Here is a 24273-nt window from a genome sequence, read left to right on the forward strand (position 1 = left end):
TCATGTATTAGTCTTTCTTCAAGCAGTCTAAGATGCAGTTCGTTGTGCTAGCCACGCTGGCCGTTACATTAGCAAAGAGTATATCAGCTGGGATCACAGATGCATGCATATCATGTCTGGCAAAGGTAAATTACAGTTGCACAATAAAGAGACTTAATCATATACCTGTATGTGTACATGCTACAACTTCTACAAGAATTGTGATACTGACCTTTTTCAATGTTTTTTTGTTGGCAGGTTGAACTAGGGAACCCAAATGCGTGTAATGAAGATCAAGGTTCACCCTCTTGTGGAGTGTATCAGATAAAATTACCATACTGGCAGGATTGCTATGAGCCTGGGAACTGTAAGCTTCAAAAACTTTGCGTTATAGCTTAGCCTGCTTGCGTTTCTCTAAATCTTACTGTATAACTAGTACATATCCCTCATACAGTCTTATTGTACAGCTAGTACATCTCTCTCTCTTTCTCTCTCTCTTACAGTCTTACTGTACAGCTAGTACATATCTCTCCTACAGTACTACTGTACAACTAGTACATATCTCTCTCAGACAGTTTTCATGTACAACTAGTACACAATTTCTTCAACATTTTATTATATTGTCTTTAATATAACTATTCTTTATTGAAGTTCTAAAACAGTTAAGAAAAGTTCAGCTACCCACCATTGTATTATATAAATAAATAACAAGTCAAACGAATAATAGTCTGATTCAATTTCTTTTGCTTCCCTTCAGCTCTGGAAGAATGTGCATTCAATGAGCAATGTGCAAAGGACTGTGTTAGAGACTACACATCGAGGTACGCTCACCTATGTAAAGAACAGCTGGATAAAGATAGACTCTCTTGTGAAGACTACGGACGCATGCACAATGGTGGAGGACCAAGTGGCTGCAGAGGGACATGGACATTACATTATGTTGACTTGATGAGAAACAAATGCACTCCTGATGAGCTACGAAGCTTAGATGAGCCTGATCCATTGGCATCAAGCAGCGAATCTCGTTCTTTTCCCCCAACAGAGAATACTTCAACCAGAAGCCATACAACAGAGACAACTTCAACAACCCTCACACCATCGAGAGCTCCTGCTGCAAGTGTGAGAAGATTAGTTCAAATGCTGCATCGGCATCAATAACATGTGAGTGACACTCCACAGCAGCATTTACGTAGAATAGTATCTTCAATTGACAAGAGCATTTACTTATAAACACTAAAATTTATCCAACTACAATAACAATTGTCTGTTGGAAATTGTTTACATGCATTATCAATTCCATGTATATAGCATGCGTTTATGAATATCTGGAAATTTTATCACGGGTGAACTTATATGTACAACTGAGATTAGGTTAATAACTGTTTAATTAGTCCGATAAATTTTACAGTGATAAAAGTCAGTTCTAGTGTGAAACTAATCTGACCTGTTTGAGCTACTAGGGCGCTGTAGAATAGCCAGTCAAGCAAAGTGAGTCAAGATCTTGAGTGTAGTTGAAAAAGACAGTTGGGAGAGTTTATCATGAGCTAGCACACTGCTGCTGAGCAGTGGTAAGACTACAGAAAACATTTATTGCAAGTAGGATCAATGCTCACTAGTTAAAGTAGGGAAACTTTAAAATTCGTGCATGACAAGTCTTACTTGGAGGAACTTGTCTCCTCATGATTTCATAGCTAAGCACTGTTTAGACAACTCCCACTATGGAGTTTTTTGTAGCTAAGCACAGTTTAGGCAACTCTGCCATCATGAGGTTTTAAGCAATTTAAAATTGTAGTGATGTTTTAAAGGTGTGTTAATAAAATATAGCATGTCTAATCAGCTGAGCTTGAGGCTATCATTTTGTTAATTACCAATTGTGGTAGATGCTTATTATACTCGTGCAGAAAGTCTATAAGCAGCCAAAATACAAAATAAAGTTAGCTAATATTCCTTACGTTTTTAAAATTCTTGATTTCCCAGAAGCTTTGAAGAGTTTGAAATTTTAACAAATAGTTTCTGTTACACTAGCAGTAGCCATACTTTGGCGAAGACTACTGTTACGATTGTGGGAACATGATTGTAGTCAGAAACAGACCTGAGTCAGCATTAGATTGACTACAGTGTAGAAGTTGCTATATTGGGTCACCAGTTTTCTCATATTCTCTGTGCACCAGTCACTTTACATTTAACATACATGTATTTAGCATATTAATCGTGTTGCAACTTTAATGTATGCTGATTTTGTTTTAAAAAAATGTATTTTCAAGAATGTTAGAGATGCTAGTCGAAATATGTAAAACATTGACGACTGCATCTTCTTCATCAAAATACTGCAGGTGTTCTCATCACAATGGCGCTTCAACGATTCATACAAGTGTGATATTATCAACCATGTTTATAGAGATATTGAATAAATAAATATAAAAAACATACAATTTGGTACGCAATAAGATACCATGAACATTATAACTCAAGCTGGATTGAGGAAATATGTCGGTAACTGTCTCTCAGGGTATCGCTATAGTTCAGGATTCCCAAAACCAACTTTGTTTTGGAGTTGTCTGATTTCTGTTAACAAGTGCTCATCCTTCATGTTTAGCTGTAAAGTAACAAGGAAACAGCTATTACCCTTCTGAAGCAAAGTTATCTAAACACAGTTATGGAATTAGACTTTTTAAGGTTTTGGCTTATCACTCTACAAATCTTTAACTACCGCACGATATAACTGTAAAATTTAAAGCAGAAGCAAACACGACTAAGCAGCTCTTGAACTGAACAGGCACAAATCTCGTATTCTCTGTTTCTTGTTTCAAGATGTGTATAGAAAGTTAAAGGGTACATTTATGCATTAAGAGTAAAGATAAATTTGAATATGGAGAGATAATATGCCCCGAGTTTGAACACACATGTACCTTAAGAGCATATTTGAAGGCTTGCTCAGCCTCGAGAGCCCTGCCTGTCCGCAAGCAAACCATGGAAAGGTACCCCCAGACCTCCGGGTCCTCATTGTTCAGTATGTTTGCCTCAGACAGAGCATCTTCTGCATCCATTAGCTCATCCAGCTACAAAATACAGTAAGTCTAGGTAAATACTTAAGTACTTACCTTCTAGGCAAACATTTGTTACAGTATGCACAGATATGGCCAGTTAGTTTTGATCTAATGAACATCACTAGTTTGACTGGTAACTTGCGAGGACCACCCAAACAGAATGAACTATGATGTGGCTGACTAGTAACCTAGCCTGAGTAACCTAGCGATCAATAGAGGAAAGGCTACTTCTACATGCTGAATGCTATTTCTGTTTGTAACTAAACACCAAGAAATGGTGCTAAACTCACCCTGTAGCAAGCTATGCCAACACCCAACCATGATATGCATGAAGGAGAACTACGACAGGCTTGTAGGAAGGTGTGCTTAGCCTTAGCAAACTCAGCATCTTGCAGGTATATAGACGCAAGCCGCAGGTAAATTGAGTGTGTTTCCGAGGGGTCAGTGAGAAAGGACAACGTTCTTTCATAACAGTGTTTAGCTTCTGCTATTTCATTGGCTAAGTACTTAAGGTGTCCCATCAGCGACCAGGCGTCCGCATTCTAGAAAAACAAACAGCCTGCTTAGAACATAATGCAACACGAAGGTTTCCTAATGAGTTCTGTATAAAAGGCTAAAATGGCAGGACATATTTTTGCTTGATTAAAAAAGGAGGGGAGCAAACATTCCCAAATCATTATTGTTGTAGTGAACCTTTTAAAGTGAGAATAAAGAGTTTTACAGATAATCAGGCCTCTAATTACTATTACATCAACACGTGACTTTTCCAATATACGTGAAACAATTTTAGCAAATATTTGACTTTACAGCCAAAGTACAGTGATTAAACTCTCTGCACACACGCTATACACACACTACACACGTCACGCATTAGCTACACACGCTGCACACTAGTTACACACACTACATACTTGCTATGCACATACTCCACACTAAGAACACACACGCTACACATACTATACACTATGTACACGCTACACACTAACTACACACTAGATACAATCAACTCTTTAACCAACCTGGTAGTCCAACTGTAGAGCATCGTTCAATTCTTCCTCAGCATCAGCCAACTCCTTCTTCTGAAGCTTGAGTCTAGCCATAGCAATGTGGAAGTCTGCTGAAGGGCCTCCCTCATTTGAGGCGTTTAGCAATTGAATTCCTAAAGCTCTCTCAGTGAATGGAATGGCCTTGACCTCTAGTAGCCACTCGATAGTTTGCATGTATATGCTGAAAGTAAATGATAGTTAGCATGTATAGATAGCGTGGAGCAGCAGCAGATGAGCAGCATAGCCTGAAGGACTTGATTGACAGCTGTCACTAGCACAGATTTTCACAAGCCTGCCATATACAGAGGGCAAAAGGAGTGATTTTTATTCATAAAATCTATGAAAGGCTGTCACAGGTGCTGATAATGCACGTAAGCAGATTTTGTTTAATGCAACATACCTTGTCTGTGGCACAGGAGTTGTCTCCCTAGGTATATCAGAAGATGGTACTGCGGCAGTCGCTACGGGTGGATCAGGAGAAGGAGAAAGTGGAGACTTTGTCTGGCTAGGGGGTCGCATTGAGTTCAAGGACTCTTGACTCCTTGTCCTCGTCTCCAGCTGACTGCCACTCGCGCTGCCTGTCAGCCAGCACAATATCTTGTCAACATGACTAACCAGATGACAAAATAGCAGACTGGGAGGAAACAAGGTCAATGGGTGAAGGTTAACTTAACAACTAAGAAAGTTCCAACACAATAGTGCGATGGGTAGAGAAGTGAAAAGAGTGGAGTTAGGAGTTGCGTACAGTTACGAAGAATGAGGAAAGTATACAACAATGCAGAGTAGGTGTAGAGTAGGTGTAGAGTAGGTGTAGAGTACGCGTGTAGTGTATTCGATACCTTTGGTAGGATGCTCAGGTATTGTTGGATGCAGTACTGCAAGAGTTTACAAGAGAAGTGAGCAAACACAGTTATCAAGTGCTCCAGTAGCTATGATAATAATACGATTAATAATCAAGACTCCACCAGCTCTGGAAATAATAATGTATAGTAAATATATTAATTAATGGCTGAGATTTACTGTATCTATACTCACAGAACACATGTTCTAGTATATTCTAGAATGCCATCTGATATTCAGGATAACAAATAAAAACATTCAATAAAAGCTGGTATAGCCATTCTTCAGCTGTAAGACAAAGTTGCTGGTAGTTACCTGCTTTTTTTGAGGTGTGAGTTGCCTTCTTAGCATCTGCCCTGCTATTTCCTCCTCGGCTAGAGCTCGCTAATTTGCTTGATGAAGCACTCTGATATCCACCGGCTGCCCATAACAGAACAACACAAGATTAACAACACCTCATATAGTCGATACATAGCAACAATCTATTTTCCCTTACTTGATTTCTACTTTTGTCATGTGCAAGTCGACAGTTAGCTCTGCTAACAATAGTAACAAGAAGGTTGTACTAGTGTTTGCAAATTTCTGTCTTGTTGGCTGTTTAACGTCTTTTGCTAAGAGGAAGATTTTGCACCAGTATGATAAAATAACTCTATCAAACTTTCACAGCTTGTTAATACTTACCCTGGGACAAACTGTTTACAAACTTAAAGCACAAATAAGCTGAAAAGTGGTTAAAAAAACGATTTTTACATGATATGTAAGTACCTAGCTGCTATATACAAAACAAGACCTGAAAGATGAGAGCATATGGCTTCCATATACAAAACAAGAGCTGACAGGTGAACATATGGATCCTATGTACAAAACAAAAGCTGGCAGGTGGGCAAGTGGTTCCTACATACAAGACATGAGCTGATAGGCGAGCATGTGACTCCTATATGCAAGATAAGAGCTGAGAGGTAGGCATGTGGCTTTTATATACAATACAAGAGCTGACAGATGAGCATGTGGCTCCTATATACAGAACAAGAGCTGACAAGTGAGCATTTGACTTTTAAACACAAAACAAGAGCTGACAGGTGAGCATGTGGCTCCTATATACAGAACAAGAGCTGACAAGTGAGCATTTGGCTTTTATACACAAAACATGAGTTGACAGGTGAGCATGAGGCTTTTATATACACGACATGAGATGACAGGTGAGTATGTGACTCTTATATACAAGACATGAGCTGACATGTGGGCGTGGGGCTTCCGTATACAAGACATATGATGGTGCATAAGCCTTTGACTCCTTTGCACTTGACATGAGACGGCACGCGAGCCTGTGGCTCCCACACAGCAGGTATCAAAACTAGTAGAACTCTGGCTAGTCAGTGATAAAACTGCACAAGATACTATTTAGACCTTACCATCGACCACAGACTCAGCCTTTTCCTCCAAGGTTTCAGAGTGAACGGTGGCTGGTGGAATGCTTGTGTCCATTGGAGTCGTCTTCATTTGCGACCTTCGGCATTGCTCTACATTCTTTTTGTTAGCTTCTATATGTGCCATTTCAGCTCCTATATTTATACAATGTAACGTTTTTTCTAATCTCTGTGACATTTGCAAGTATTTATCATGCAATTCATTGGTGTTTTGTACGTCCTTGACCTACCATGCGGCTAAAAATTTTAAATCTTACACAGCAGACTTATAAGTTTATCAGAGTCTCAAGTGGTGTATGTTATGCATAGCCTACATGTAAGTATGCTATGCATAACCTACATATGAGTATGTTATGCATAACCTACATGTACGTATGCTATGCATAACCTACATGTAAGTATGCTATGCATAATCTACATGTAAGTATGCTATGCATAATCTGCATGTAAGTATGTTATACATAACCTAGATGTAAGTATGCTATGCATAACCTACATGTAAGTATGCTGTGCATAACCTACTTGTAAGTATGTTATGCATAACCTACATGTAAGTATGCTATGCATAACCTACATGTAAGTATGTTATGCATAACCTACATGTAAGTATGCTATGCATAACCTACATGTAAGTATGTTATGCATAACGTACATGTGAGTATGTTATGCATAACCTAAATGTAAGTATGCTATGCATAACCTACATGTAAGTATGCTATGCATAACCTACATGTAAGTATGCTATACATAACCTAGATGTAAGTATGCTATGCATAATCTACATGTAAGTATATTATGCATAACCTAGATGTAAGTATGCTATGCATAATCTACAAGTAAGTATGCTATGTATAACTTACATGTAAGTATGCTATGTATAGCCTACATGTAAATATGCTATGTATAAACTAAATGTAAATATGCTATTTATAAACTACATGTATATAGGCATGTACAAGCCACATGTAAGTACAAGCGCAAACCATTACCTATGTCATTCTCAATGCCATCATAAAACAGACTGAGCATAGTCCAGGCTAGTACACTGTTAGGAGCAACATTTGTAGCAGCTTCAAAGAATGTCTCAGCAGCTTCAACTCTCTCCTCCATTGCACAGACTACGCCGTACAGCAGCAACCCATTGAGATGACTCTGATTTATCGATATACACTCCTGCAAGCCGACAAAATATTAGCATCTGGTGATGCCGCGAGCAAGTAATACAATTGATAATAAAGGAATGACAGCGCTAGACAGCAATGATAAGTTTTTCATAATGAAAAATGATACAAATTGTAAATAAAACAGTTGTACCATCATAACCTGATTATGATGGTACCTGAGCTGCACCTGAGCTGCAGACATACAGCTAAATCTGGTAGCTAGATGTATGGTTTTATCTTAGAGTACAGCAGCTCTCACTTCTTTGCCAGATTTTGTAAGCAATGTAATTAGAAAGTCACTCATTACAAAACTAATTAAACTATGGTGAACTTCTAATTCTATACACAGATTTATTCAGTAGCGTTTATAACACATTTACATGACGGATGCTCCTAGGCAACTCTAATATCCGCATACAGTGCACCAAATATATCCCTTTGCTATACCTTGAAGCACTCTTCAGCCTTCTCTATGTCATTGATATAGAGATTGAAAGTTCCATAGTCAAACCAGTGCTCGGCATCCAACCGGTCCCGTGCTATTCGCTGTAAGGTCAAAGGTTAACAACTGACCAGACAAGAGGAGACAAACAACACAAAATATGTTCTTCAAAAAACAATTCATTACTCAATGCATTGTTATATACATGTAGGTATTGCGTTATTTTCAACATAAGTGCAATGATTCAACTTTTTCATTTCGTTTCATTGATGTGTTTGAATACCATCGAATACATAAACATACTTCTCTAGATATCATATCAACTCTGAATCATGTAAGCTCTACTGCACTCAGTTCATCCTCTGACCTCCAACTATTCCTCACCTCTTTGTAGTATTTGTCTGCTAGTTCAAAGTCTTCATTGACCTCTGCTTCTCTCGCAAAGTGCTTTAACTGTGTCGAGTCAGTCAAAGGTTTAGGAACGGGAGTTTTGTCCTCTAATGAAAGGAAATTGCTAAGGGCCACGTGCATCTGATCCACAAGGTAAACGTAAAGCTCGCTCAGAAATGTCTGCAAATAGAGGCTCGATTGTTAATTTCAAAAGGCGTTAAAAAAATCTAAAAGTGGGTTTAATACATAAATCACCAATTTAATACAGGTGGTTGCAGAGATCCACAAATCATTTAAGAGACTAACATGAACGAGATGTAAATATGGCTATTTTACAGCAGAGTAGTTCATTACAAATCAGTTAATTCATGAGAATTCCCGCAGGACACGCACAGCAGCAACACAGATCAAAATGACATGATAAGCTCACTTGCAGCTGCTGTTGGCTCGCAAAGGTGGTCGTCTGAAGATACTTCTCTCGCACTATCTTTATAACAGAGTGTTTGAGTTGCTCTTTGAATGCAAAGTATTTGCCAGATGAGTTGAGTTCATAAAGTAAGGCCTGTCTCTGCTCCTCTTTCGGCCCGGTTGTCGTCTGCATTGCCTTTCTCAGCTCTTCAAATGTTTCGCTGTCCCTAAATATTATTAAGCAATTTTAACAGACTTTCAACATTATTAACAATACATTTAAATATATTGTTTCATGTTGGCAGATTCACCAAACATTATTTGGCTAAACTGGAGTCTGTTGTGAGTTTCTGGGCTTAAACCATCGTACCTGAATTCCTCAAGGATTAGCTGTGCCACATTCGCCACTTGACTGTGAAAGTCATCGACAGCTTTCTGAGCTCCATTGAGTCTCTTAGGAAAGGCGGGTCTGGGCGGGATGTACTCAGCAACTTTTGCCGCCAGCTCCTGCGGAGGTCTTTTTGGTACCTGCAATAAGATGATTGATAGATGTTAGCAGCCCTTTGATGAGCTCAGTACATTACAATGCAAAAAATTACAGGAAAGAAAAACTCTTTTGATACGCTATTAACCATTAAATTGTAAGAGCTTGCTAAAATCTTTGATTTGACAAAAAAGTAAGCAAAGTGTATTGTATGCTTTAATAGAATATGTAAAGCTTTCTGTAATAGATGCTAACAGTTTCAAAACAGATAAAAGTTTAAAGGAAACGCATTCATTTATGAGAACTTTCTGCGTGGTTGTAGTTCCAACTTTTGAAGGAACACGAGAGGAACCACTCCTACTCCTAGACCAATTCCTACTCACCATGGGTCTGGCGAGTCTTATCTCTAAGCTAAGATAGCTTTTGTGCTCTACATACTGCTGACCCTCGACATTCTGTGGAGCTTCATTCTCACCACCTCCATCAGGGGCTGCTGCTTTCAACTGAGCCGATGTCTATAATTTAATCCAATCACATTATCTATGAAGGAGATTAAAGCACTTTTCAGAATTAATTTTTACTAGCAGCCCTAAGAAAGAACAATATACTATTGTATTATAATTATTGTAAAACAACATATTATTGTATCATATACAGGCTCCACATTCTTATAAAGTATACCGCATGTATATAAAAGCACATCATGTAGAGGTAAAACATAGGTAAGCATAGTTGGGCCACAGATGCTAGAAAAAGGTTTTTGTAGCAGAAGCAGATAAACTCAAAAATGAAGCATCGTAGTTACTGAAGCCAAGAAGGTTCGCTGAAGAAGGTCAGACGCTAACAAGCTACAAATACCGTACAACCTCTAATTGAACGCCACCTCTATTTGAATGCCACCTCCAATTGACCGCCTCTAGAGAGGAAGGGTTGAAAAATAGAGCGCCATAGCGTTCAATTACAGGTTTTACGGTAGTAGCAATAACAAAGCAACAAGAAACAAAGAAGGAGCATCAGCCAGCTTTAATGTTGGCTGATGAATATGGGAGTACCGTCAGATTAACATTGTGAATGTTGACATGAGTAGATGTCTAAAACAGGAAGTGTTGATGAGACAGACACCAAAGAAGAGAGAGAAGAGAGAGGCGGAAATAATAAACCGAGGTACATAGAACACTATTAACATTAATAAAGAGTTATATAGAAGCTGAGATTCTTTGCTTCTTTGCTGTAGAAGATAATTAAATTATGCAGCTGTTTTGGAAATGTGATAGACTTACAATATCTCTATAATAAGTTTTTCCAAATGTAATTTGTGCTTCAAAACTATCGAGTAAATAAGCTCAAAAAAATAGTTTGATGGTTTAATAACATAATAAAAAATATTTATAACCCAATAATGAAAGCTCGTAGAGATTTATCAACTAAAAAGAAGACAAATCCTAGTTGGCTCAACAAAGCAATAACTTGAAGCAATTTGTAACAAAATCAGAGTTTTACCAAAGCCATGCATATTAGAAATACATAAATTTTTTACAGGTTTACAGGTAGGGAAGCTTAATCTATATTTAATATTTTATCCAGCACAATTTCAGTATTCAGAGCTAGCAACAGGAAACAGCGCAAAGAAGTGAGAGAAAAAGAGCGGTGAAACTAACATGTGGTGGGTGAGCATGAGGAGTGGCTTTAGCAAGATGAGCGAGTGAAGGACTTGCACCTGTCAGAGGTTGGTTCATTCTACTCTAAAAGCAGCAATTGTTTTCCAAACTAGAGTTGGTTGAATGTGCCCTACTAGGAAAATATTTCTTATCTATGAAACTAAACTCTCAGGCTAAGAATCTATCTGTTAGTATTACCTTATCCATGAAACTAAACTCTCAGACTAAGAATATATCTGTCAGTATTATTTTATCTTTAAAACTAAACCCTCAAGCTAAGTTCTAACTTTAACTATATCTCACCCTTACAATACTGATATTGCTGATCTAACAAGAACAGTTTGGTATAAAGTATGGCTGTAACACAACTGACTAGTATAACAGTTTATATACTAGCATCTACTTATTAGATAAATCAGGAGAAGATAACTCAACTTGTCTTGTTTACTATCAAATAAATGAGTCATAGATACATGTAAGTGTGTACAGCAAGGTTGACAATGAGGTAATTTTTGAGCATTGCTTACCCCCTTCTTGGGCTCAGATTTTTTATCCTTCTCCCCCTTCTTAGGATAAGGACTTGCTGCCCCTCGATTGATCTGATTATGAACGGCCTTGACAGCGTCATCGGCGGTGCCATGCTTGCGTCGGGTCTACAAGAGTTATTTACTGCTTGCTACTGATTCAGCTATAGAATAGTTTAGGTTTAAATTAAAACATTTGCCGAGTAGATAACTCCATTAGCAACTTTACTAATATTTTGAGGTTTTCTTTATCACGCTCAGCAACCCCATTCAGTTATTGGTTCACACACTAAACGGAGTTAGTAAAAGAAGGATACATTATACAGAGAATCAGAAGCTCACAGCAAACTTGTTCGCTAACTTTGAAAATGATAATCTCATTTATTCAACAAGCCATACAAATGTGTGCAGCTGCCCTGTGGCTTTCTATCCACCTGAACTGTGGCACTAAAGTACCCCAAAGTCTTCCATATAACAAATAAACTAAAATTCAAAACATTTAAACGTAATTTTTGTTTTCAAGGTTTATTCTTTTTTTGGGATTTTATTGTTATGTTTCCATAATACTCACTCTATATAAAGATAGATGTATGCTTGAGATTGTAGGAAAGTTAGCATATCTTAATTGGTGTTAATTTTTTTCAAAGCATTTTACTAGATTCTTGAATACTTTTTAGATTTTTTTCCTTTTTACTTTCCCAAAACTATAAACTCTAATCATTTGAGTTTATGGTTCAATCATTTGAGTTATAAGAGCTCATCAAACAATCACAAATATTAGAGTCAATTTATAAAAAAAATTTAACATTTACACCACTTAACAATATAAATACATGTAGATAGAATAATAAAAACAGCTACGTAGGTAGGAAAGATTCCAAACTTTAAATAAATACTAAAATTTGAGTTTAAAAATTTGCTTTATGAAATGTATTACAACTCATTATATCAAAGAAATACCAAATTAGAGTGAAATACTCTGTACATTTGCGCAGAGATGGTCAAATTTCATTTATCAACACTCAAGTCTTACTTCATCATTTGAGCTATTTTGTATAAGCAACAGAGACAAGCCAGGAATGAACAAAAGCTCTTTTCTAATGAAGAGTTCTAAACCTCAACTTAACAATACAGCACTGCAAGTAGCTGTGTATTGTAGCAACATCGATAGTGTGTTGGGGTGGTAAGGAAATATCTGATTTTATATTATAAACTTAACAAGAGTGCCATACAACCAATCAGGGTAATTGAAGAGAAAGAATCATGCAGTGTGAAGGTGACGAAACCAATATATAGTGAAGAAATACAAGCTGTGAACAGATATAGCCACATACTGGATACTTCCCATGCACTAGGGCCCTAATTTGCTGTTGAACACAGACAGTTGCAAGTATTAGAAGCAAGACCGAAAATGTTAAACTAACGCCATTTACAGTATTTACAGGCTCATATATCATATCTGTTTAACAGCGCGTGAAACGTACAAGACGAGCTTATAGAAGCTCATTTTGGTTAAACTAACTAAAGATAACTCTCCTAAAATCATATCATACTAACATCTTTCATTTATGGCTGTATATGCAAACAGTAAGTTTATAAACCTCTTTAGCCTAAGCTTTGAGGTAGTTGAATTTCTAATAAATCAGTAAAGCAGTTGGGGTGGAGGCAGTTCACACCCTCACTATGTCATTGAAGCAGTTAAGAGACTACACATCTTCACTATTTAAAAATGATTAATGACTTTTTTTAATAAATCAAATTGGATTTATTTGAAGCTTCAAATGACCAATCAAGTTATAAGCAAGGAATTACCTTCTCCTGGTACTCATGTTCCATGTAGGGATAAATCTTATAAGCTCCTTTGATTCTGGTCACTAAAAGTTTAAAATAAAATGCTTTAAATTTTTTGGTAAAGCGAGGAAATGTTTCTGAGTAAGCAGTGGTTTACAACAAAACGGCGACATATTCAAGGTAACTGCAGTTTTGATTTTTTTACAATTTCTTTTTCATACTGGATGGGAATTGGCGATTGAGTGATAAAAACCTTCTTTTTATTACTGCTCAACCGCTATGGTGCCAGCATATTTAGTTGTATCAATGGCCTACAGCATCAACACTATATTAGTATAAAGCCAGCAGTCACGTACCTCCTGGGTAAAGGAGAGGAGCTAGATTCACGTAAGCAACTCCGTGGTAGAACACCTGATGCTCTTCATCCTAACAATAAAATAACTGACAAAACTTAGCAAACTTGGACAGGAAATTTTAAAAATTTATCAAAAAAGCATGAGACAGCTGATACTCAAACAGAGCTGTGGGAAGTGTAATCAATAATGCGTAATGACTATGTAGATGTGAGATGGAATTTTCATAACAAACCGCGACAATGATAACAAATTGCGAAACAACGAATAAGGCCGAACATAAAGTGAATTAAGAGGAAATAACTAGTGAAACTGAGGAATATGTGGCAGCATATATATGAGGCAGCGGAAAGATCATGCAAGCGTTGCCAGATTATATGTGTAGTGCATACTGACCACTCGCTGATCCTGCCGGAGGTAGACCTAAACCACAAGCATGGTTAAAAAGTGTTTCGGCAGCCATGCTTGTCCTTACTCTATGTGGAATAAACTAACAATAAAAGAACTTTGGCCGTAAACAAGAAACTGAATTCACTAATAAACGACTCAACAGGCTACCCTGATGTCTGCAGATGAGTAATGTAGCTGATACTATGCTGTAAGCCAGTAGCTATGTAGCACCAAATGGAATCAAGCAATGCGATTGGTTAATTTCGTTGCTTTTAAACACATATTTCACCAATGATCATTGCCTCAAGTTGCTGTATAACTAAGACAGTACACGTTGTGTGGTAATTAGGGTCAAGAAAAGAGACTAGAGGTTAAGGAGTTACTACAATGTTGCTACTCAGTAGAAAAATGAAATAGAAGGGGGCCTGGTAAACCGACCCCAAGAACAAGAAAAAATTCTAACAGGCAACAAGCGACATGCTCCTATAGTAAACAAAGTGGAAGCATATAAATTACTTTGCTCGTGGATGTCATCTGTAAAAGAAAGAAGCCATTAGATGGCACGAAACCAAAACAGGTATAGATAAACCAACAGAAAACTAAATAAAGAGTTAAATATTAAATTTATTTGATGCAGGTGTTGTCTTTATAGATTTGTTGCTGATCACACGTATTTACATCTAGATGCACTTTTACTGCTCGTAGATATACAGCGACATAATTTTTCTTGTGAAGATAGTTCAAGATACGCATACAAGCTGATGGTGTCAAAAATAATGAACTGATGTGCACATGGCATGTTCGTAGAGGGAATCTAAGGCTTTAGTATGGCACATTCTATTTTTGGAAAACCCACCAAGCGCTTCCTAAAAATGCTGATATTACAAACTTTGATATGGTTGTAAAAAATTTGAAAGTCTCAAGAGAGAGAAATGGAAAAAATGGACTAAAATAATTGAAAGGCCTATGAAGCAGTTGAAGCTAGGGTCGTTAGATTAGCCAAAGTGTTTATTGTATCAAAGGATAGACTTAGATCTTAGATAGACTAGGATGACATAGATCTGGTGCTATTGCTTTTTACTGATGTTACATCAGACCAGCCAAACTAAAATCAAATCAACTAACATTTGTATTACTTTTAATTAAACAAGGTCAAGGAGACCCTACGGGCTTCTGCGCAGCTCAACTCACCTTCTTGCCCTTTCCTCCTGCTGGCAGCGGCATCCTCATAACCTCTACAGGCCAGAGTCTATTTTTTGCAATCTTCTCTTGTAGCCTGCAAGCAGCATTACACTTGACCTCTAGAGAGGAGTTTTTTCAACCTTAAGCGGTTGTTTTAAGACAACTGAGAACTACTCATATATTTCAAGCATCACTGACTGGCAGAAATTCACTTGATAGTCCTACTGACTGGCAGCAACTATTCACTAGCCCTATGAGCATCTTCGAGTCCTGAGATAGATAGGCTGCCAAAGTAATAACAATTCTCTATCAAATCACACTAACTTCTATAACATGGGATAAAGCTCTGAAATCTTGGCTGAGATTTTATATTGCTTTCTTCATATGAAACATCATAATTGTAAAACACTATATTATAGTGCTGTAAATAACTTACGATTTGCCGGCAGCTGGTTCAAGGAAACATCGCCGCTCAGTATTCCAGAGAACCCTGTTCTTGTCCTGCTCTGAGACAGTCCGGTGCTCTCTGTCCTCCTGTGACCGATAGTCACCATCTTCCTTGTCAATTGGATCCGTCGCCAGAAAACTATCGTATTTAGCGATAGCATATCATTATTCTGATATTTTGATTCATTTTTTTAAAATGATTATTTTATGTAACTCAACAAACAAGATTTTATGTACCAGCAGAGATCTAATGCAAAATTAGTTAATGGCTGAGAAACCATCAGTTCCTTGATAATAAAAAATTAGTAGACAGACTACAAGAAGGTTTTTAATCAAACTCTGTTAACAACACCTTGACTTACAGAGACATCCTACAAGAGGTTGTGAAACAGCTTCTAAGAGAAGCATACCGTTAGATGTCTTTGATTTTTTAAAGCTATTGGTATCAACCTTTCCATAGATGTACTATCCATAGATGTACTATGGAACTATAATAATTTTAATGTGGCGCTTACGGTGTATTATATTTACATTTATATTGCTCTAAGCTATTTCAAAGTTAGACTAACCAAAGCTTATACAGGCAGAAAAAGAGGAGGTAACTACCTATATAAATCAATCGCGCAGATATACAGTATCATGTCTTTGGTGCATATTTGCTTAGGACTTTTCTTTTTGGATAGGACTAACTTTTGGTAACCTGGCAATCTAGTTCAAATCTTCCATGACTTTATGTCTAAAATACACAGAAAGTTACACAACATACACATACCTATGAGAAATGAAGTTAGCATTCCCTGGAAGAGCACTGGCTCCAGGAAGCAGCCATTTTTTTTCTTTGCACGGAGCTTCTTTGTCAATTCCTGGCTTGATCACACCGCCGCCGAACACAAGCGTAGATTCTCTCTGAAAATATTAAAAAGGAATAAATCACTGACAAGAATATTATGTTTATATTTTAGCGATATATTTTATATAATTTTAGTTTATATTTAAAGTGACAGGAAATAAGAAGTTTCTCCAGCTACACATACAGGCAAAAAATAACCTAGCTGTACGGAGCTAGTATCGATAACTAGGTTGCTTTTTTATAAATTACGTGTACTTTATAAACAAGAAATCATGCATATAACTACTTAAAGATATAAACAGATGCCAGGCTACACAGTTGCTAGATATCTCTTAAATAGTTAAGCAAACCTCAGCATTGATGGGAAGGGGTAAGCTCGCCACATAGGCAAACTGCTGATTGGAGAGCTGGAATGCCTCGGGCGGTGAGTAAAGGCTCTCTATCGTCACATCAAGAAGGTTTGTCTCTTGTGCAGATGCAGAAGAAATAAGGGGCTCTGTCACTGACAACTGTAAGTCCAGCTCTGGTTTAGGTATCTCTGAGGCTAAATTTTCTATCGGAGAGCCAGCGACCGAGTGGATAGTCAATGTTTGCTTGTCTTTCGTCTTGTCGGCTAAAAAATGAGAAAGCATGACTGTGTCAGGTGAACTGGTTCAATCGATAAACCTCATTGGTTGTAGTAAGTAAAGAAAGTTATGAACACTTTCAGTTGATGCAACTGTAATCAGGAGCAAGAAACAAGACAAAATAAAGATTCCTTTGAATGCATGATAACTTTACAGATGGAGAGTGTTTAGCTCTGTCTTCTAGACTATGCTTGCAGAAATACTTGCCATTACCCAAGTGAGTTCCGTCCTAAACCTAATCATTCTCAAAAAGCTTAATTGCACTCCTCTATCATGAACTAGTAAGTGTGATGGAGATATTTAACTGCATGTCTAGTATAATGTTACAGAAGAACCTTTAGAGTTAGGACTTATGGGTTTATTTAGTAAACCTCAAAGCAGGATTAATTGTGAGGCAACAACTGTAAGTGGTGCAGCTTTCCTTTACTACTCTGTTTAATGAATTACATTATGACATCACGCTCTTTACTGCAATCAACTCAAGTGCAAGCATTGAAGAGTATTCTCCACCTTTCTTTTCATTCATCAAAAATAAGAAACCAGATTGCAGGTATTGTAAATACCAGCAAATTTATATTTCGCATGATCAATCGCATCGATTACACCAAGGAAGAATGTACAGAAATATTTCACACTAACATGCCATTGGCTTTCATGCTGAACCATTCATACTTTATGTGAAACTGCTAGTAGCTCTACTCCACCAACTTACATGAAGTTGAACCATAATTCTATATAACTGTTGAATGCAAGAAAAAGAACACTTTTTAAATTAAGATAGTACGTCACTAATTCTGAAGTGGTTCATCAGCATTCTGATGTGCAAAGCAATACAAAGACGATTTTCATAAGAAAAAAGAACAAAAAACATAAAATATGTCAAAAGAATCATAAACATCGAAAAATTTGCTTTATATAAAAATGGATTTAAATAAAACATCGGTTTTTTTTCGAAAAAACACGATTCTCCAAACCTGGAAATGATACACAAATATTATGACACAAGTGCTAAAAACTTTTTTAAGTCTAATCTATATTGAATGTTTGTTAATATTTAGTTCCCCACATTCGACTGTCGATACATAAGTCCGTAATAGACACGGTACGCTCAAAAGTCAACATTGAATTTATACTAGTCAGCAAAAATCACCGTCTAGTTAACATGAGTCACTCATCGACAGCGACGGGCACCCCACTAGTAGGAACGTAGCCAATAGTTGACATGGGATAATCCCTAGCTAGCATGGGGTAATCACTCGTCGGCATGGGATACTCATTAATCAGTGTGGGTCACTTCCTAATCACTTCCTTATGGGTCGCAACTAGTCGGTGTAGCTGTCACAGGTGCAGACTAGTAAAAAGACACACTACAGTATGTACTGAACACACATCCTTCAGCAGGCATATAGAAATCTAAGCAGTACTTGCCTGTCAGCATAGGAAATAGGTCAACAGTACACTGTCCTATAAGACTCACTTTCTCTTCCTTCTGACGCTTTTCTTTGGGCAAAACCTCAATAATAGACACTAAAACAGTTTGCAGTATGTCAGACTTGAAAAAAGCCAACTTTATCAATTTCGTCAAAGGTGTTGCATATGTGTTGCATAGATAGTTTTGCATTCATCAAATATTGCGAGGTAAGATAGAATGTCAGAAAATAGATTGTTACATGTAAATATCAGAACTAATATTTTCGAGTTAGAGGCTGTAAAATAATTGAACAGACAACTCCAAAGGTCCCAACTCAATCTGAAACCCAAATTGGGTGCATTCATTATCACACAGTATATACCTGCACATTCTGTATATAATTAAATTTAATGATGAGCATATTCACATGATAATATACAAAGACACTGTATTCTTTCAGGGCTCTGGGGTATTCTGATTACACACTCTTGAGAAACCAGGCTTCAAAAGTCTAATAGCACTGTACACAATCACGGTTCAGGTTATACCAACAAATTCTTTTACTGAATGCTTTAAGTATTTGGTGCAACAAATTTTGACATTTTTTGCTGTCTCCATTTCATTTTCAAGAAGCGGCGGGAATCAAAAAATAAATTATAAAAAAACAAAATCTTTGTTTAATGAAATTTACCTTGAAAAAAGGTGTAAAAGTTATTGGATGTTGTCATTTTATCTGTCGACATTCTGACCGTCAACATTTAGTCTTGGAAAAAACTGAGTAGTATAAAAAACCTAATTACAGAACCAGACACCAAGTGATTTAGGGCTCCGTATGATTTTTTTCATAAGATAGTATAAAAAGTAAACAAGCACTCGTGAGACCTGCCACTCACAAAGTATAGGTTTATGCGCGACATCATCAAGATCTCGCGGGTCATCAAAGTTGACAGTGATGGAAGTGGTGTAGTTGAGCTCAGCCATCTCATCCGGCGTACATTCTATTTTGACACTCTCTCCAAGCACCTTCTCATTCCATTCAACCTTGATCATGGCAATGAGAGAGTCTCCCCTTAGGCCTCTCTGCAAATAACATACTTTTTCTTATGAGCAAAGATACAGACTCTTGAACTAAAATAACTAGATTCCTAAATAAAATTTGGAGATGTTTGTTAGTAAATAATGACTCGATTCCTTGACTTTAATAAACTAACCATCTTTTTCATTTTTATTTATTGATGATGTATTGATGATGTATTGAACTCACTTTATGTGATATTTCTTAAGAGTTGTCTTATTAACTTCAACTAACGTCACCCTCACGATATATAAATGTATCATATATTACATTGCTAGTATGATACAAGCATATCTAATGACAGCGGCTTAATGGTGCAGATAAGCTCTGTTTGGGTGAACATTTGAAAAAACTTATTTACTGCTATTAGCTACTAAAGCACGCAAATACATATTTAGTTTTACAATCTGCAGGCATATGGTAAGCTTGCTAACACACTAAAAGCATACATTCTATTTGCAAAAAGTGGGATGGTATATTAGAGTTATGTTATCCAATTTAAAACTTCTATGAACATTGCTTTCAACACTTTAGATAAACTTCACTAACATGTATTTGTCGTTAAACCAAACCAAAATGCCTCAAAAATGCTTCCTTTTAGATCCATTTTTTCAGAGTCGACAAAAAACAAAACATTTATATAAAGGTGTTCCAAAAGTCTACCTTCAAGGTCATTTTTTGTCAAGTAAAACTATAATGATGAAACTGTTGTAAAACAAACCAAGTTCTTGAGACGTAACACAGTGAGGGTGAGTGACTCCGCAGCCCTGGTCTGTTGCAACTCATTGTCAGCCATTGCAGCTGCCTGCAACAGAATTCTAGCCAATGTAACAAAACAATTTACCGCAATGTGCTAAACAATAGACAATTTTGAAATAATGAACAACTTAGCAAATTATATATAAAATATATGTAGCTCGAGACAAAACTGAAGCAATGTTAGCCGAATCAGCTGATACAGTAGCATTTACAGATTTGCTGAATGTCTCACGAACTGCTGAGGTCGATCCTTTAAGGCTGGGGGATGTGTGCCTAACAGTGGAAAATCTCTGGCTCATACTGAAATCTACGCAAAATTGTGAAGAAGACCAAATTATAATGTATACAATGTCGCCTTTTGCTTTTGCCTAAACATGAAAAAACTAATAGTAGTAAAAAACAACCCTGCTGATTATAAAACATCAAAACTATTAAGTAATTATGTATACCATCATCATTATTATAGAATTAGATTTTATTATTACAAGGATTCACTAAATGTTAAATTAATACATTCCTGCAATCAACAGACTATTTACTATTTATTCATAAATAACACAAATATTGGCTGATGTTAACTTTAAACTGCTATATTTAACTGTTAGTATTGTTCTTTTACAAAAAAAATAAGTTTTCCTGATAAAACCTTGCTGAAATTGATATTTAAATTTTTTTTAAATACTTTTAAAGAGTCTTGCAATCAAGCTTAGTTTTTGAATTCAGGTTTAGGTATGCTAATGAAAGAAAAATGCTTGAGGAAAATTTTTTATAATTTTTCATAGACTTATATTCAACTTGTACTAATTATTGTCACACCAAACCTTCAGATTTAATATAAATTCTTTTTACTGAAAGTATGCATTGACTGAGTTGTGAGTCTAGATTACGTAATATTTAAATACAGTTTCACGTCGTCACAGAGAATACTAGTTTACAATTTACATTGAGTGACATATTAACGACTCATCTAAAAATACATGCTGATTGTTTTGTAAAGGTATAAAAAACATTCTAGAAAGTATTATCATGTAATACATGCTTTACTTGCAAAACGAGTATGTATACATCATCAAGCTAGTTTGGGCATATTCAATAGCAGTGGTAGTTTTCATGTCTACAAAATATTTTGAACATACGTACCTATGCAGTTTTTCTTTAGTAAAAAAACTAAAACTTGGGTCTGTGTAAAGCTAACTATTATCGCAAAAACAACTTCTTGCTCAAAAAACTGTTCATGCACAGCTTTCGGTTGCTAAAGGTGACAAACATGGCAGCCGCAAACGTTACGTGATTTGCCAAACCTTCAGTAATAGCGCGCGCCTATTGGTTCGCCAACTCCGCGGGTTTTGTCAGTCGAAGATATGGCTAATGACCGCACAGCGCAGGTAATTAAATTGACATCGATAATGCTATTTAATAAGTCTGCCACGTTCTATACTAACCGGGTTTAGTAAAACGCGTGACGCGTGACGAGGCGTGATGGTCAAAAACACTTATAAATAACGTAGAAGCATTCTAGAACACTCATAGATGATATTTTGATGGTTTTCAGTAGGGTCAAAAATTTTTCGTGACAACGCGTGATGGCTAAAATCGTCCAGAATCGTCATAAAATCGTTCCCAATGGCTAACCGGATGCATTCTACGTAATATCTCGACTGACCAAAAAATTTTTTGAGAAAAAAATTTGATCAAAATGTATTAAAATTGTTTAGAAACACTTAAAAATTGATTCTACATAGTCAGGAGACATATTTACCGTGCTTAGATTTAGATGCTACTCCTATTTAGATGTAAAACCTATGCTAAGTTAGAGCAACGGTCGTTCGCATATGTTTTTTTAAAGTATACGTGGTTTGTAACATTCTTATATTTGCACTTTTTAGTTCACATTTTTATTTGTTAAATAAATTTTTTCAACATATATAACGGTATAATTATTTTGATAAAGGTTGGTGTTAGGATATACGCCAAGTTGAAATAATTTTTAAAAATTAACACACTTGCAACATTTTAAAGTTTTAGCAGTTTTTGTGGCTGCTAAAACGTTTATACACTATGCAAACTAGGTTATTAACGTAAAGTTGTAAACCTAGTTGTTTGTGTGATGGATTTGTTTAGCTCAGTTTTTTAATAGCCATATGCATGGAGCTATCTCGGGATTAGCCTAGTCATACGCAAGCCAGCTTTTATAAAAAGCCAATGAACTAGCACACAACTCCATATACAAGCAGCTATAAGCCAGTGTTCAAGAGGAGTGGTAAGAAAATGCAATAAGAAAATATATCCTAGCGAGAGAAAGCACAAGGAGCACAGAGCAAGTAACTACGAGCTACAAAGCCACGAACTACAAGATTGAGAATTACGTTCCTAATCATCATCATTAAGAACCGCATGGTAACATTAATTTACCTCTGTGCAGCTTTTTGTTTACATATATATTGTGATACTATGCAACAGTGAATGAACAACTCTCACCTTTAGTTGTGAGTTGTTGAGCAGTCCAGGATAAACACTAGTTGATTTGACGTCCGTTCAGTTGTGCTCCCGTCTTCAATGGCGTGTCTGTGATGATTTATTTTTTGACTTTGACATACTATTACACCTCTCTTCCAAGCACATATACTCCCAACAGGTGCTATCACACCATCAAACTAGAAGCATGAACGAAATTCCATATAGCAAATGTACTTATCTCCAAAATAAAACTTGTCGGTGAGACATAAGTGGGAAAGCGAGACACGAACAACAAAAGATGTACAGTAAAAACATAAAATTCATTACTGAAACAAGGAAATAAAATGCAGTATTACAGAGGTTCTAGGACAGTACAATATATAATTTTTTATATAAGGTGCATAGTTTCTGAAAAGGGTAGGGTGTAGACTGTCCCTAAGCAGTCGGTCCTTAAAGACATCGATTTCTGCATCTCCAGAAGATGACCTTTGCATTGTTTGGTGTCAGCAAATTAAGGGCATTATTAATTTCAAAGATTCTGCGGTTTTCTATCACTACAATGTCCTTTAATCTTCCCATTCCACTCAATGTAGAAAGCTGACATAATAGGACTAGCTGTCAGATTGTCGTATTTTTCAATATCCGTGGGGAATATTGTACACGGTATTGGCTTAAGGTCCAGAAAGCGTAGCTCTTAGAAAGGTTCAAAGATTTGCTCGACAGATAACTAATCGGTATCTACGAAAGCCACTTCCCTTCTAGACTGGTGCTTACGGATGAACCTTAGTGGCCCAATTATGATGAATATGTGTTTCCCCGCGCAGACTATTTTAATGGGAGACTATATATTTGGATGCCTGACACCAATTAAGCCCTTTGATGAATACAGTATTAATATTAGGGGCATTGAGGTTATTCAGAATAGAATTACGTAACACCACAGCCATCTATAACAGAAATGTCGATAGCACAGAAATAAATGTCATTACTGGTTAGCAAGAGTATCAAAAATGACTTATTGTTACAAACTTAGGCTATGGGGAGGTTTACTTGTTCACCCAGCTCTAGTTTGATAGGACATTGTTGTCTTCCCCATTTGCTATCAAAACCGATGATGTAGGGGAAGGTGCTGACATACCTCTGGTTGTTGTCGCAGCTGATGGTGTATGTGGAGGTGCTGACAAACCGACCATTGATGACGATGCTAGCGCACCTCTGGTTTCTTTCGCAACCAACAATGAAGTTGGTGCTGCCACACCAGTAGCTGACACACCGGTAGACATTGGTACTGACACATGCCCGGTTGCTATTACAACTGACGAGTGAAATGGGAACGTAAATTCACTACCCTTTGCAGGTGCTGATACACCTGGCTCTGGCTCCGTAGTTCCGCTACAATCCTTGTGAAGATCACTTACAGTGTGGTCTAAATATCTGAGCTCGGTTTCTTGGTTTCTCGGTTTTGGTTTCTCTGAAGAATGATCCATCATTTTTTACTAGAACTTCTCTTCTATTTGTCCCCAC

At 36.8% G+C, this 24273-nt stretch overlaps 3 protein-coding genes across 3 annotated transcripts; 1 reads left to right on the forward strand and 2 right to left on the reverse strand.

Moving 5' to 3' along the window:
• Positions 1–24: 24 nt before the first annotated feature.
• On the forward strand, positions 25–1671 carry LOC137400169 (lysozyme-like). Its single transcript, XM_068086486.1, has 3 exons — positions 25–125; positions 238–346; positions 737–1671. Exons 1-3 carry the CDS (start codon positions 33–35, stop codon positions 1135–1137), a joined length of 603 nt encoding a protein of 200 aa, XP_067942587.1. The 5' UTR covers positions 25–32; the 3' UTR covers positions 1138–1671.
• Positions 1672–2221: 550 nt separating this feature from the next.
• LOC137399385 (cilia- and flagella-associated protein 70-like) lies at positions 2222–15645 on the reverse strand. The gene is made up of 18 exons (XM_068085471.1): positions 15561–15645; positions 15134–15218; positions 13556–13625; positions 13221–13282; positions 11412–11537; positions 9610–9741; positions 9113–9270; positions 8765–8969; positions 8329–8514; positions 7950–8048; positions 7329–7512; positions 6325–6474; positions 5228–5332; positions 4473–4650; positions 4046–4253; positions 3317–3568; positions 2889–3038; positions 2222–2575 (listed from the first exon to the last, which is right to left on the reverse strand). The coding sequence occupies exons 2-18, from the start codon at positions 15170–15172 to the stop codon at positions 2495–2497; spliced, it is 2385 nt and encodes a 794-aa protein (XP_067941572.1). The 5' UTR covers positions 15173–15218; positions 15561–15645; the 3' UTR covers positions 2222–2494.
• On the reverse strand, positions 15363–21530 carry LOC137399777 (cilia- and flagella-associated protein 70-like). Its single transcript, XM_068085998.1, has 8 exons — positions 21433–21530; positions 20255–20338; positions 19341–19538; positions 18437–18599; positions 16772–17034; positions 16344–16477; positions 15561–15710; positions 15363–15408 (listed from the first exon to the last, which is right to left on the reverse strand). The coding sequence occupies exons 2-8, from the start codon at positions 20327–20329 to the stop codon at positions 15363–15365; spliced, it is 1029 nt and encodes a 342-aa protein (XP_067942099.1). The 5' UTR covers positions 20330–20338; positions 21433–21530.
• Positions 21531–24273: the final 2743 nt, after the last annotated feature.

The sequence above is a fragment of the Watersipora subatra genome, chromosome 7 (genome assembly GCF_963576615.1).
Source record: "Watersipora subatra chromosome 7, tzWatSuba1.1, whole genome shotgun sequence".
NCBI classification, from domain to species: domain Eukaryota; kingdom Metazoa; phylum Bryozoa; class Gymnolaemata; order Cheilostomatida; family Watersiporidae; genus Watersipora; species Watersipora subatra.

Bases quoted from the DNA above. Each gene is read 5' to 3' on its own strand.
- LOC137400169 (XM_068086486.1), top strand. From the start codon at position 33: ATGCAGTTCGTTGTGCTAGCCACGCTGGCCGTTACATTAGCAAAGAGT. The intron at 126-237 runs GTAAATTACAGT...TTTTGTTGGCAG, and splicing joins GCATATCATGTCTGGCAAAG to GTTGAACTAGGGAACCCAAA. The intron at 347-736 runs GTAAGCTTCAAA...GCTTCCCTTCAG, and splicing joins TTGCTATGAGCCTGGGAACT to CTCTGGAAGAATGTGCATTC.
- LOC137399385 (XM_068085471.1), bottom strand. From the start codon at position 15,172: ATGAGGATGCCGCTGCCAGCAGGAGGAAAGGGCAAGAAG. The intron at 6,475-7,328 runs GTAATGGTTTGC...GTATAAATATAG, and splicing joins TGGCATTGAGAATGACATAG to GAGCTGAAATGGCACATATA. The intron at 3,569-4,045 runs GTTGGTTAAAGA...TTGTTTTTCTAG, and splicing joins CTCTACAGTTGGACTACCAG to AATGCGGACGCCTGGTCGCT.
- LOC137399777 (XM_068085998.1), bottom strand. From the start codon at position 20,329: ATGGCTGACAATGAGTTGCAACAGACCAGGGCTGCGGAGTCACTCACC. The intron at 15,711-16,343 runs GTATGTGTATGT...TAAATACGATAG, and splicing joins GCTAACTTCATTTCTCATAG to TTTTCTGGCGACGGATCCAA. The intron at 15,409-15,560 runs GTAAGTTATTTA...TTACTTTGGCAG, and splicing joins GAACCAGCTGCCGGCAAATC to CCTATCTATCTCAGGACTCG.